This window comes from Leguminivora glycinivorella, chromosome 26 (assembly GCF_023078275.1).
Source record: "Leguminivora glycinivorella isolate SPB_JAAS2020 chromosome 26, LegGlyc_1.1, whole genome shotgun sequence".
Lineage (NCBI taxonomy): Eukaryota > Metazoa > Arthropoda > Insecta > Lepidoptera > Tortricidae > Leguminivora > Leguminivora glycinivorella.
In genome coordinates, this window is record NC_062996.1 from 3,481,483 (window position 1) to 3,496,135 (window position 14,653).

At 40.3% G+C, this 14,653-nt stretch overlaps 2 protein-coding genes across 6 annotated transcripts in view; both read left to right on the plus strand.

The window, feature by feature from the left end:
• Window positions 1-1,655, plus strand: part of LOC125239748 (zinc finger protein 354C-like) — a 30,771-nt gene extending 29,116 nt beyond the window's left edge. Inside the window, exon 5 of the mRNA XM_048147407.1 lies at window positions 267-1,655. Within this exon, the coding sequence (XP_048003364.1) occupies window positions 267-574 (308 nt within the window). The 3' untranslated portion in view covers window positions 575-1,655. The remainder of the gene's footprint in view (window positions 1-266) is intronic.
• A 2,332-nt stretch (window positions 1,656-3,987) lies between these two features.
• Window positions 3,988-7,504, plus strand: LOC125239742. Of its 5 annotated transcripts, none has more exons than XM_048147395.1 (3): window positions 3,988-5,529; window positions 6,716-6,857; window positions 7,265-7,504. In XM_048147395.1, the coding sequence occupies exons 1-2, from the start codon at window positions 4,017-4,019 to the stop codon at window positions 6,838-6,840; spliced, it is 1,638 nt and encodes a 545-aa protein (XP_048003352.1). In that variant the 5' UTR covers window positions 3,988-4,016; the 3' UTR covers window positions 6,841-6,857; window positions 7,265-7,504. The 5 variants fall into 5 exon arrangements, with proteins under 5 accessions (XP_048003352.1, XP_048003353.1, XP_048003351.1 ...); XM_048147396.1 differs by having other exon boundaries at window positions 7,268-7,504; XM_048147394.1 differs by having other exon boundaries at window positions 6,716-7,504.
• The last annotated feature ends 7,149 nt before the right edge of the window (window positions 7,505-14,653 follow it).

Genomic DNA, 14,653 nt, shown 5'->3' on the forward strand with positions numbered 1-14,653 from the left:
CTCATTGGTCGGCACGCACTATCCAGAGATATATATAAAATTCTTGTACTATACTTACTAGTACTTATATGTGTATGTTTGTGTACATGATATTTTATTTATTTATTTTTATTACTTACTTTACTAATAATGATTAATTGATTATCAATGAAGTCAATATTGACGGAAATTTGAGAACTTGTATTATCAGAGTAAAATCGACAACCTTTGATTATGCTTAGGCAATTTCTGAAATAATAAAATTCTAAATAATGTATTTGTTTCAGACATGGGACACAGAGTGTCAGATGTTTGGAAGCCAGAGCCTCTATTCGAGTTCGCCCCGATCATACCCCTCGCCGGCCCTTCTATAAGCGCCCCGAAGCTTGAACATGCCCAAAATAACACAAAGAAGTCTCCATTCACTCACCCAAACACCTGTGACATTTGCGGGAAACGGTTCAAACTCAAAACTGCCCTCGCCAACCACCAACGTAAACACATGAATGCCCGATACAACTGTGAAGAATGCAACCAACAATTCAAATTTAAAGGCCAGCTAGACACACACATAAACATTTTCATGATGGCGTAAAACCATACTTGTGCAATACTTGTAACAAGCGATTCGCACACAGGCGCGGCTTATACAGACATGTAAAAGTGATGCACGATAAAAGGCGGTTTCAATGTGAAGAATGTGATAAACTATTCACAGATGCATCTTATTTGAATAGACACAAAATGTTACACAGAGGTGAGATGCCCTTCAACTGCGATATATGTAAAGCGAAATTTAAAAGCAAATATATGTTGGTCTCGCACATGGGGCGGCATACAGGACAGATGCATTATAGTTGTAAATATTGTGAATTAAAGTTTTGGGATTACAAGAGTTTATTGTATCATAGAAAAATACATACTATGGGGGATCTTGAAAGTTATTGCTGTGAGGTGTGCCAGAAAGTTTTTACGATAAGAGGGAGTTATATCAGTCATCTAAAAACGCATACAGAACGGGAACCGTTCCCCTGCGAGTTTTGTCCAGCAAAGCTGACGACTTTAGGCAGTTTGAAGCAGCATAGAAAAAGACATACTGGTGAACGACCATACGCCTGCGAAATGTGTAACAAGCAATTCCGATTCAAACACAACCTGAAAGCTCACATGCCCATACACACCGGTGAGAAAACACACTGCTGCGAAGTATGCGGGAAGCAGTTCGCGAGGCCGGATAACTTGAAGACGCATTTAGCAATACATGTTGAAGGAATTTCGTATTCGTGCGAGCTTTGTACCAAATCTTATTCGACTAAGGAAGGTTTGCGACAGCACCGGCGATCTCACACGAAGAAGAACGACTTAACTAAACCTTATAGAAAAAAGCAAAATAAAATGAATTCATTGGATTTTGATCAAAGAGCAGATGATATACAAATTATTCTTCATTAAAGCATTCTCCGATTTTTATGTACAGTCGTAATGATTGAGGATCGCAGGGAATATAAAAAGGTAGAATGAGAAAAAAAAATGTTTATTTATGTAAATACAGATATAAACTAATTAAAAATTCAAGACCTTGAACCCCTCACTCTTAGGACTGCAAGTCATTAAAATTATGTCACAAATATATTGTAAATAATATTTCAATGTTAATGAATTATTAATTGATGTATTTTATACCAATGGTCTTTCATTTCCACTGTATGCAGAATGTCCCATGGTATGTATTTTGCCTGTGTGGTGACGGGTTAAGAATTTCACCACCCCCTTTCTTCCCATGGGTGTCGTAGAAGGCGACTATGGGATATGGGTTCAATTGTGGCGTAGGCGAGAGGCTGGCAACCTGTCACTGCAATGTCACAGTTTCGTTTTCTTTCAATCCCTTATTTGCCAAGAGTGGCACTGAAGCTTTAGTAGTTTCATGTGTTCTGCCTACCCCTTTATGGGATACAGGCGTGATTGTATGTATGTATGTATTTTATTACCACTTTCGCAACCAAGAAGCCGCGTGGTGGGCACTCGTGAACTTTACTCAGATACTGGAGAACCCACTTTGTGGGATCTTGACATAAAAACGGGCGGTTATAAATTACGGTTTATGATGTAGTGCGCCATTTTTTGTCTGGTAGCGAATGTGTTAATGATAGCCGGGTCCACACTGGCCGCATGCCTCGCAAAGCAAACTAGCGCTCATGAGCACAGAAGTTTTTCTCGCGAGGCGTCCGGCCAGTGTGGACCCGGCTATTTAGGTATTTTATGCATAATGATTTGATTTTTGTTAAAAAAATTAAAATATATTTCAGCTCTGATCACGCACAAACACGTCATTAGATTAGGCTGCTCTTAGAGAGAGGTAATGTGCTCACTTGGCAAACGTCTAAGGGTCGGCTCACACCGGAATGGCAGCGACGCAGCGAGCTCTTTTAGTGTGAAATAATTTTAAACTTTATCTCTTTATCTACATATTTAAAAAGCCTTGCCTGCCAGTATTACTTGACTATCTCAATCAGGTATGTAGACAAACTTTAAAATTATTCCGGTGTGAGCCGACATAAACGTAGCTGTGCCTTGTACAGTCAACCAATTGGAACCCTAGGCCACTGTAGAACTATGTCATAGTAACGTTATAAATCAGATTGTAAGAAATCTCTTACAGCTTGTCATTTTGACATGGTTGTAGAGTGGCCTAGGGTTCCAATTGGTTGACTGTACGTGGCAGGCTTTTCGACCGAGGATACTCGCGCGCTGTCTCGGTCGAGGCACTGCATTAGCCGTTTGCCGCGCTGGGACATTGCCGCACGGCGTGCCACCCTGAATCTACAGATGCCTGAGGCTGGCCTTACTTTTCATTTAAATGGGCGGAGTGTGCTAAAGTCTAGACAATAATAGCTTATAAACTATTATTGTCTAGACTTTAGACTAGATGGAATTATAAGGAATTCCTTCGAACAAAAAATTGTTGAAATATTAATAAAGAAAGTACCTATAACAACACGAGTGCGTATTATACATAATAGTTCTAAAAATCATCAAACCATCTAGTTTTTCTTTTTAATTTATTTTTAAAGGTGTTGCGAACGCAACCTTTTATTTGTATACTTATCGCTCGGCTAGTTCCGTAAGATTTATCTAGAGCCAATAGGAGCGCACCACATACGATGTATCGCGGCCAATGAGGCACCTAAAACTTAACCAACGTTTTTAACAGCTCAAATCTTGCAAATCACTCTTTCATCATCTTCGCTACCTTAAACACCACTTCCATACTTAACCGTTTAGTCTAATCACCCTTGTAAACCAGCACCTATTTGGAATATAATATTGTCTACTTATATTGAAGTTTTTATAAGTCGTCGGCTCCTGATCCTGCACGGCGGCTACATATGGTCCTTCGAAGCCTTTAAGACAAGGGCTGGTTTGACCATCTGCGGGTTCATCGTGGAAGTGGCCTTTCATCATACTTCGCAACGCAGCCATCACCGTTGTCTTCAGTTTCTTCGGCATAGGAAGAACACGCAGCGGGCGTTGCAGTCAAGGGTCCCATCCCAGCGTCTACCGGCATAAGGCAGACGTTCGTCGGCATCCACCACATCAAGGACATCAGTTCCAGTACATCGCATCACCTGAATACGTAGGACTAGACAGAGTGAGTTCGTTCCAATATCCTTCATTTCCCTTCTATACCTACTTTTCTTGGAATTTAGAATAGCTCTTTACGTATCAGGCACAAATAATTCATATTTCATACAATCAATTTCTTATTACATTTTAAATCATAATTCGTCAAAATAAAATAGCTTAGCTTCACAACATTGCATTCCCTATAATTCTTAATACATATTAAAAAGCCATATCCATAAATTATTATCATCGCCTCAGTAACGTATTTTTGCTAAATCATCATATTCCGCGCGCAGCTGCTTATCTTAATCCGCTTCCTTTGTTCGCATCAGTTGCATTTAAACTCGTTAGTGTTCACACCTCTCGTACGCATATTAGGTAAATTTAATTTTTAAAGTTACGTTTAAATCAAAATGGCTGACACATTAAAAGAGTTAGTTAAGAAACGTGGCAGTCTTAAGGCTAAATTAACTCTCTTTAATACTTATATTAACGTGGCTAAATCGTGTGAAAGATTAAGTGAGTTACAAATAACGGAGTTGCAGTGTCGTTTAGATAAAATAGAATCGGTATATCCAGAGTTTGACGCTTTGCAGATGGAGATCGAAGCGTTATCTGAGAAGCCCGAGGAGGCGTACGCGGAGCGGGAGCAGTTTGAAAGCCATTTCTTTGTGTTGGTCTCGACTGCTCGACTTCTTTTGAGTCCGACGGTGCAGGCGAGCGGCGACCGGGCCGGCTCCGGCTGCGGAGCGGCTTCCACGTCATGCTGCGCCGGCGCCGGCCGGCAGGACTTCGTTCGTCTGCCCAAGATCGACCTGCCTCACTTCGATGGGAACTATCAGCATTGGCTCGGATTTAGAGATACGTATATTTCCCTTATTCATAATAATCCCTCAATAAACGACATTAGCAAATTTCACTATCTTCGTGCATCTTTAAAAGGCAGTGCCGCCCTTGTTATTCAAAGTCTTGATTTTAGCAGTGATAATTATCATAAAGCATGGCAATTAGTGTCGGAGCGGTTTGATAACCCGCGCCTCTTAATAAATAATCATATCCAGGCCCTGTTTAACCTTGAACCTATGCAACGTGAGTCGAGCTGTTTGTTACGTGGCATGGTGGACGTGACAAACAAAAATTTGCGTGCGCTCAGTACTTTAGGAGAACCTACCGATCATTGGGACACGTTAGTTATTTATATAATGTCTAAGAAGTTAGATGCAGTAACTAAGCGTGAATGGGAAGAGCATAGGAACCTGTTAACAGGTTCGCCGACGTTGCAGCAATACATTACATTTTTAAATAACAGGGCCGACTTATTAGAGTCTCTTGGCAGTGATAACTTTAATAAAGTTAGTGACAATTGTGACAAAACATCGAAACATAAATTGCAGTCTCATTACGAGCCGCAAAAAATACATACTTATCTTACAACTACAACTACTAACAAGTCTTATCGCAAACCTATTGTTTGCCCTTATTGTTCACAGGATCATTTCTTATTTACCTGTGAATCTTTTCGCAAATTAGATGTTGATAGTAGAATAAATAAAGTGAACGGTTACGCAGTATGTAAAAACTGTCTTCGGCCGGGACACTTAGAAAAACAATGTGTATTATCTCATTGCAAATACTGTAAACATAAACATAATACTCTTTTACATAAGGACATTGAAAAAGAGCCTTCTAGCAGTGACGTTCCGATGCCAGCAGTTCATTTTAGCGGCCACCTACAAACTAAACTGTTCAACCCTACTGAGACTTCCGGACTACTGTCCACAGCGTTGGTGCACGTGAGTGACGCGAATGGGGTGCTGCATGAGGCGCGTCTGCTCCTGGACAACGGTGCTTCCCCCAACTTTGTGACGCGTGATCTGTGCGGGCAGCTCGGCCTAGCGACACACTGCGCTGGAGCTACGATCACAGGTATCAATGAGCAGTCTTCACATTGTCCGGAGTCTTGTGATATTACTATTCATTCACTTCATAACAAATATAAGACGACCGTTAGCTGTTACGTTGCGGAGGTAATAAATAAATCACTGCCGCCGAGTCGCATAGATCTTAGAAATATACCTATTCCTGCCGGCATCACATTGGCAGACCCTTCATTTTACGAGCCTTCCGTGATCGATATATTGGTCGGGGCGGCGGAAGTGTTTTGGGACGTCTTAGGTACTGCGCGTATTAAATTAGGTAAACATAAAACTCAACTACGTGAAACATCGTTAGGTTGGATCGTGTGCGGATCCATACCTGCCTATTGTAAAAATACGAACCCATCATATTTTTGTTCGTTCCTCAGGCATGATGAGGAGACAAATCCTACACGTTGCTTGGTGCAAGACTCCGGGCAAAAGTTATTTCATCGATGACCGTGAAGGTTGATCATAGTTACTTTGGTCTGACCCTATGATCCTGCTGGTCTTAAAGGCATATAAAAGCTGAACCCGGCAGATCTGGTGTCACAATCTTAATATACATACATCGTATAATACATATCTTATTCCTAAATCATATCTTCATAAATATCATATACCTACTGCCTAATATATTAACATACCTACCTATATTAATACGTATTATACATAACTATAAAACAATAAAATCATAATTCATATCTTACTTTATATATAATATATATATACGTACATAAATATACAATCTAATAAATGAAACCTTTAGAACTCGTAAAATACCTACAAAATTCCCCTAAAGAATATTATCTTTTTCTTACCTATCTAATATCCTTTAATCTTATTGTGTGTTGTATTTAAACCTAACTGGTCTTTAATAATGCAACATATGTCGTTATTCACCATCCCACCTGTTATTACTTGTAAACATCTAGCAAACATACATTAATGCCTACTATCTATCGTTGGTAGGTAGAAACCCAGCTCGTTACTCACTTCACAAATTGTGCATTGCATTAGGTTCAAGGCTAAACGTCTTTAAATGTCTATGGGAAATATACCTACAAATAAAACAGAATTCAAAATTATCGATTTTACACATGTTATTTTTTGCCGGACCAATGCTTATCGCTCATCGAAGAGTAGGGGTAGCAAAACCATTAAATCATATAATTTAACATTTGTTTGTCTTTCAGTCAAGGCATTTGGAACTTGTCACAAGTCTTCAGGCAGAGTCGTTTCTTACTGCTCTCCACCACTTCATGAGTCGTCGTGGAAAGCCTCAAACTCTGTGTTGTGTCAACCATACTTCGTTTGTTAGGACATCAAACGAACTCCGTAACCTTTTAATTTTTAATTTAACACAATAAGCTAAGCTGCAGTCTGGTATGGCAGCAAATTCTACCTATCTCAAAATTAGCCTCATTTTTTACATACCTACTCTTTAGCGGATCTTAGAAAACAGTTATCTTAAACACATTTTATACCTACACTCAATATACCTTTTAGAATTAAATTGTTGCCTGATTCAGATAGTAGCTATTTCGAATTCTAGGCCCCTTACACCCTTACCTTCTGATTCATTTGATCTTACCTAATACATACCTATCACTTTTAATTTCCTTATTGGACGTTCTCTTCTGTCAGTCTTACAAAAAGTCGGACTGAAGAAAACATCTCAAGGCCTAAAAGTTTCCGGGGAGTACTGGAACCGCCTTTCTAATGAGTATGTTACTCTCCTCCAGCAGAAGACGCAGTGGCACACCGCGCACTTCCGCCTCTCCTGTGACTGCTGGGACGCGTCACGAAGCTGCACCTGGGCATGGACATCGTCACCAGAGTCGCCGACATCCGTCCGAAGAAAAAAGACATCCGTATTCTTCTATTACGTCGCTTGTCGTTTTACTTCCTTGCTTGTTAATTTTCAACTTTAATTTCCCTTTTATCCTTGTTTATCTTGAGTCTCTCACTCAAAGCCCGGGAGTATTGTGGTGTATGTGTATCTATAGATATATATGTCATGTATCATCCATGTATTGAGTAGTCTGTAAGTTGAGTTTGAACAATAAACACATGTAATCGAGCTCCGTATTTTATTGTTATTCCGCCAACCGTACATGGCGACCCTTGGCCAGTCGCCACGCGCCGCGCGTGTTTGCCTAATAAGTCAGTGATCAGACCAAATATGTGCGTCGCGAGTGATTCGAAACCGAGACTGTTTGCGGCCTTACTAGAACAGACAGTATTCCAGCCGATAATTTGCATAATCGCAGTCCAACCGTTAGCAGGAAAAGTTTTAGTGTCTAATAACACCAGTGCAACGAAAATTCCAAATGTGTTCTTCAACTTCCACTGAGAAAAAAAGAAGAAGTGATAATCGCTCAAACTGCAGCAGGGGGCAGCAACAATGTCGACTTGCAACAATTGAAATTTCATGCCTCCACCACCAACATCATCCTAGCCATTATATTATTCATTGTTTTGCTGACGTTACTTTACGGAATATATAAAATATACCATAAGTGCCACAAGAAGTGGATTCAACGAGAAATCAACCATCACGTCATGTTCAGAAGATCGTTCGTATCGTAGAAGGGATAAGCGGCCAGCAGACGACGACGTCTAGTGCAGGAGGAAATGCAGGAGCAGTGTTAAACAACGGTGTCGTAATAGTGAGTGTTAAATTCACGTAAGAAAAAAAAACAGTGTGCTACATAGTGCAATGTGTCCTAGTTATAGTATGTAATGGTGGAAGAACTTTCTAGTGTCTTCGACAGTTTAAAAAAAAAACTTAAAGACAATACACAAAAATTAGCAAAAATTAAAAGAACTCCTAATGTGTTGCAAAAAACCTTGTTAAAAGCTACTCAATTGTATACACAATACCTAAAGTGTTCAGAGACATTAGATGCAGATATATCAAAAAATCTTATTAAGGGTAGTGACATAATTCCTATTAAAGAAATTTGTATTCGAATAGAAAACTTGTACGTACAGTTACAAGAATTTTGTACGGCACAGGGCATTGAAAGCAAAAACACCATGGAAAAGTTTAACCTTAAAACGGCGGTGTCTTTATTGCCTGAAATAACGAGCGATGAAGACAGCGTCAAGAAGTTGATTGACGCCATAGAATTGTACAGTGACATGATTGACTCGGATAGTCAACCGAATTTAATAAAATTTATTTTAAAAACTAGGTTGACAGAAAGCGCAAAATTACGCCTATCATCTTCTTATACGTCCTGTAAAAACCTGATAGACGACCTAAAATTGCATTTATTAACAAAAAAATCCCCTACCGCGCTTCACGCTCAACTAATTCAAGAAAAACAAGGCACTAGCACTATCGATGAGTATGGTAAAAGATTAGAAAAACTTTTCGTAGACTTAACGATATCGCAGGCCGACGGTGACAAAAAAGCATTCGACGTGTTAAAACCGATTAATGAAAAATTAGCAATTAGAAATTTCACTGACGGCCTGAGATCACGTAACTTAAGCATTATATTAACAGCGCGTGACTACAAATCCTTAAAGGACGTCATAAGAGCTGCTAAAGACGAAGAACTTTCTTCAAGGGAGCAGCAGTCGCAAGAGGAGATGTTTACGGGATCCCGAGGAAGACCCTCAGGTGAGTATAACACCCGTCCATTTACAGGCCGAGGCAGGAACACATGGTACAACCAAAGTAGTAGGGGTCAACACGCCTACTCACACGCAACTCGAAATGATTCGACTGCGACTTATAGTACGGGCAGCCGCGGGCGCCCGCTCTATCGAGGACACATGCACCGGGGTAATCGTTACTCGCGTAGCATGTATCGAGGTAATTACAACTACAACCGCCCGAGTGTAAATTACATTGAAAACCAAAATTTACCCAATTCAAGCGAGACTACAAATAATCCGGCAACACAGGAAAATGAATCAGAGTTTTTTCGTGCATAACATATTTTCATGTGATAGTAGTGACTACATAGAATTACCCGTCAATGACGTAACATGTTCTTGGCTATTAGATACGGGCTCATCATTATGCGCTATAAGCCTTGAAACTGTAATTGAGCTTAGCATTCCGATTACTAAAAGTAGCATTCCCGTAAATGGCCTCGGGGGACGTCTCGATACCGAAGGATATGTTTACATTAGCTTCATTATAAATGGTGCGGAATTTGAACACAAGTTTCACGTCATAAAAGATTGGCCGTGTTGGACGAATGCATTGATAGGTAGAGATTTTTTTAAAAAATATTATTGCTTCATAGATTATTACGACGATATGTTCTCATTATTTAACCATGACTTAAATAAGATTATTACGTTACCAATATGTACAAGACAACCGGATGACAATGATAACTTATTCATACCGCCGCGATGCGAAAAAATAATATTTATAAGGACAAATTTCGAAGAAGATTGCATAGTAACTCCGAAACAAATAGGTAAAGGGATTTTCATTGCAGGAAGTATTAGTCCGCCTATTAATGGAAAAATTCCCATACAAATACTTAACACCCGGGAAGATGGCGTGACCTTAACGAACTTAAATCCGGAATTGACTACTTTAAACAACTACAATATTTGTAACTTTGAAAAATGCGACAATATAGACAGTGAACGTGTTCGAAAAATGCTGTCGTTTTTAAATTTGTCTCATTTAAATACAGAGGAAAGACGCTCAATACAAAATATTTGCGCAAAATACTCTGACGTATTCCATTTACCAGGAGATAAGTTGTCGACCACAAACATTTATCAACCTAATATTACACTGAAACCAGACTCCGTTCCTGTTTATGTGAAACCCTATCGGTTGCCACAAATTCATAGGGATGAAATAGATAAAAAAATTAAAGAAATGTTGGCAGACGACATTATCGAACCATCCAATAGTGAGTGGTCTAGCCCAGTTCTCCTAGTTCCAAAAAAATCTAACTCTGACGTAAAAAAATGGCGATTAGTTATAGATTTTAGAAAACTAAACAATCAGATCGTTGATGACAAATTTCCGCTTCCTAATATAACGGACATTTTAGACTCGCTTTCAGGAGCGATGTATTTCTCACATCTTGACCTAAGCCAAGGTTATTATCAATTAAATTTAGATCCAAATAGTAGAAAACTAACAGCATTCACTACACACTCAGGGCATTACCAGCTAACTAGATTACCCCAAGGTCTGAAAACAAGCCCTAATTGTTTTTCCAGGGCCATGACAATTGCAATGGCGGGTTTGCATCATGAAAAATGTCTTGTGTACCTTGATGACCTAATTTGTTACGGCCGAAACCTACAAACCCACAATAAAAATCTTATAGACATATTATCTCGACTTAGGCAAGTTAATCTAAAATTAAATCCTAATAAATGCAACTTTTTAAAGAAAGAATTATTATATTTAGGGCATATAGTGTCATCAGACGGTGTCAAACCTGATCCAGAAAAAACAAAAGCTATTGATAACTATTCAACTCCAGAAAATATAGATGACGTTCGTAGATTTGTTGCATTCGCAAACTACTACAGAAAATTCATACCCTCTTTTGCAGAAATTACTTTACCATTAACAAAACTATGCCGGAAAAATGTGCCATTTGTTTGGACAAATGACTGCAATGCAGCCTTTAATGAAATAAAAAAAAAATTAGCAAATCCACCCATACTTCAATACCCAAACTTTGACGAAAATAACACATTTATTTTGAAAACTGATGCTAGTGGTTATGCGTTGGGTGCGATTCTGAGTAACGGCGATAATAGACCCGTAGCTTATGCCAGTCGCACTCTGAATAAAGCGGAAATCAACTACTCTACTATAGATAAAGAACTTTTGGCGATTGTCTGGTCAATAAAATACTTTAGACCATACCTGTATGGTAAGAAATTTAAAATCGAAACAGATCACAAACCACTAATATATTTATTTAATATGTCTAATCCAAATAGTCGCCAAATGAAATTCCGTTTAGTACTGGAAGAGTACGATTTTGACGTCGAATATGTCAAAGGGACAAACAATGTCGCAGCCGATGCATTATCTCGTATAAGAATCAGTAGTGACGAATTAAAAGCAATGCATGAAAACATCATAGCAGTTCTAACTAGGGCTCAACGAAGGAAACATGAAAATATGTTACAACCACAAAATAAATCTCCTGACAGTCAAGTAGTTATAACACCCCAACCCCGAGTGGTAGACATGTTAAAAGTACCAAATAATTACACAGAACTCTTGCTAAATCTACATGACAAAGATATCAATAATTTGCAACATTATGTCACAAAAGAGAGCGAAGACTTCGCATTTTTGGAAACGAAGTCTATAATTTACGTCAAACCATCATCCCGATCGTATTGCGCACGAGCTGCCTTTGCGAGGGCGTTGAGTTTGTTTTGTACAAATATAAATGTAAATAACTTGTATGTTATAAAGAATGACAATAATAAAGAAAAAGTAGAAGAGTTAACGCGTGCCATTAATAAATTACCAACGTGGACCGGCCCACGGTTACATATTTTAAGAGGAATAAAAAGGATTACCGATACAGACACAATCCGTGTCATACTAAATGACTACCACATGCTGCCAACTAGTGGCCATGCTGGCATTAGGCGAATGTTAAACAATATTAAAAGACTGTATTTCTGGAACGGCATGGAAAAAGATGTCATAAATTTCGTGAAAAAGTGCGATTCATGTCAGAGACAGAAACACAGTAAGTATATACGAGAACCAATGTCAATAACTGACACAGGTAAGTCAGCTTTTAGTAGAATATTTTTAGATTTAGTTGGCCCGTTAATTAAGGATGACAATGGTTATAATTATATATTAACATTACAATGCGACCTCACAAAGTATGTCGAAGCCTATCCCCTAACAACTAAAGAAACGGTGGCGGTTGCTACTGCATTTGTAAACAACTTCATTCTACGCTACGGCATACCTAGTGAGATCGTTACCGATCGAGGGACGGAATTTATTTCAGCTACCATGCAAGAAGTGTGCAAACTCTTAAAAATTACACACTTAACCTCAACCGCTTATCATCATCAAACTATAGGTGCGTTAGAAAATAGTCATAAAAATCTAATTTCCTTTTTACGTATTCAAACAAACAACGCGCCCCAAAATTGGAGTACATGGTTACCTTATTGGTCTTTTGCTTTCAATACCACTGTACACAGTGAAACTAAATATAGCCCATTTGAACTTGTTTTTGGCAAATTATGTAGTATACCGACACATCTAACAGATACTTTAGACCCATTATATAACCATAACGATTACCCATGCGAATTAAAATATAGGATTCAAAAGTCGCAATTAGATGCTAAGACAAATCTTTGTAAAAGTAAAGAGGTAAGAAAATACAGATACGACACTGATGTAAACACTGTAAAATATGCAGAAGGCGATTTAATTTTGGTAAAAAATGAAGCTCGCGCCAATAAATTGGACCCTTTATATTTAGGCCCATATAAGGTAGTTAAGGATATACAACCAAATGTAATCATTTTAGATAATAAAAACTAGTTTTTTAAAGGTGCGCGGGGCCCGAGGGCCCCGCGGTCTTTCTTGTTGCTTTTTTGTTTTTTTTTTGCTTTGCTTGTTTGTTTTTTTGCTTTGCTTTTTTGCTTTTTTGTTTCTTTGCTTAGATTGTTTGTTTTTTTGCTTTACTTGTTTGCTTTTTTGCTTTAGCCTTTGTGTGCTTGGATTGGAAGCACTCTCTGCCCGCAGCTCGGCCTGCGGCCTTCGCGTGCTTGGGAGCCTGTCAGACACGCTCCGGGCCTTCGGACCTCCGCGTAGTTACTGTGGGGGTTGTAGGGAAGTTGGAGCTTAAACACGACCCAATAGTAAAAGTGTCTTAGAGAAGCGAAACGACGGGCCGGAGGCCGCAGGCCGCACTTCCCGGACCGCCAGAGAGCCGATCAGGGACGCTCCGGGCCTTCGGCCCTACGCGGAGCTCGGCCTTCGGCCTTCGCTGGGTTTCGTTTCGAAGCTCCGCGTCGGGATTTTGGCCCGCCGCGTCGCTTTTTAGAGACTTTTATTATCGTTCTGCTTGGGAGCACAGTCTGTACGCAGCTCGGCCTGCGGCCTTCGCGTGCTTGGGAGCACTCTGCCCGCAGCTCGGCCTGCGGCCTTCGCGTGCTTGGAAGCCTCTTAGGCACGCTCCGCGTAGTTACTGTGAGATTTGTAGGTAAGTTGGAGCTTAAACACGACCCAATATTAAAAGTGTCTTGAGAAGCTCACGACGGGCCTGCGGCCTGCGGCCTCCGGCCCGTCGTTTCGCTTCTCTAAGACACTTTTACTATTGGGTCGTGTTTAAACTCCAACTTCCCGGTCCGCCGGCGAGCCGATCAGGGACGCTCCGGGCCTTCGGCCCTACGCGGAGCTCGGCCTTCGGCCTTCGCTGGGTTTCGAAGCTCCGCGTCGGGCCTTTGGCCCGCCGCTTCGCTTATTTAGATACTTTTTGTTATTGTTTTCTTGGGAGCACAGTCTGCACGCAGCTCGGCCTGCGGCCTTCGCGTGCTTGGGAGCACTCTGCCCGCAGCTCGGCCTGCGGACTTCGCGTACTTGGGAGCCTGTCAGACACGCTCCGGGCCTTCGGCCCTCCGCGTAGTTACTGTGGGGATTGTAGGATTTGTACGGAAGTTGGACCTCCGGCCTGCGGCCTCCGGCCCGCCGCGTCGCTTTTTAGACACTTTTACTTATATTTTCTTGCTTGGGAGCACTGTCTGTACGCAGCTCGGAACTTGGACCGGAGCAATGACCGTCGGGCCGTAGAACGCTCCCTCAGGCTGGTAGGGAAATTTGACTTTGTCCCCTCTCGCCGCCGTTTTTGACTTTTCCAAAAATTTTTTTTTCTCATTTCTATTTTTGGCCCCCGTTCTTACCACGTGCCAAATTTGAACGCGCTCGGACCGAAAATAAAAAAAAAAATTTTAAAGTCGGCCATTTTGAAATTTTGTAAATGCCATTCGATGGACCTCAGATAACTGTACAACATTAGTTTAAGCACTATTAACCTTTTTCCTACCGTTACGGAGCTATGGGGATTTAAAAAAAAAACCTCCATACAAACTGGTAGGGAAATTTGACTTTGTCCCCTCTCGCCGCCGTTTTT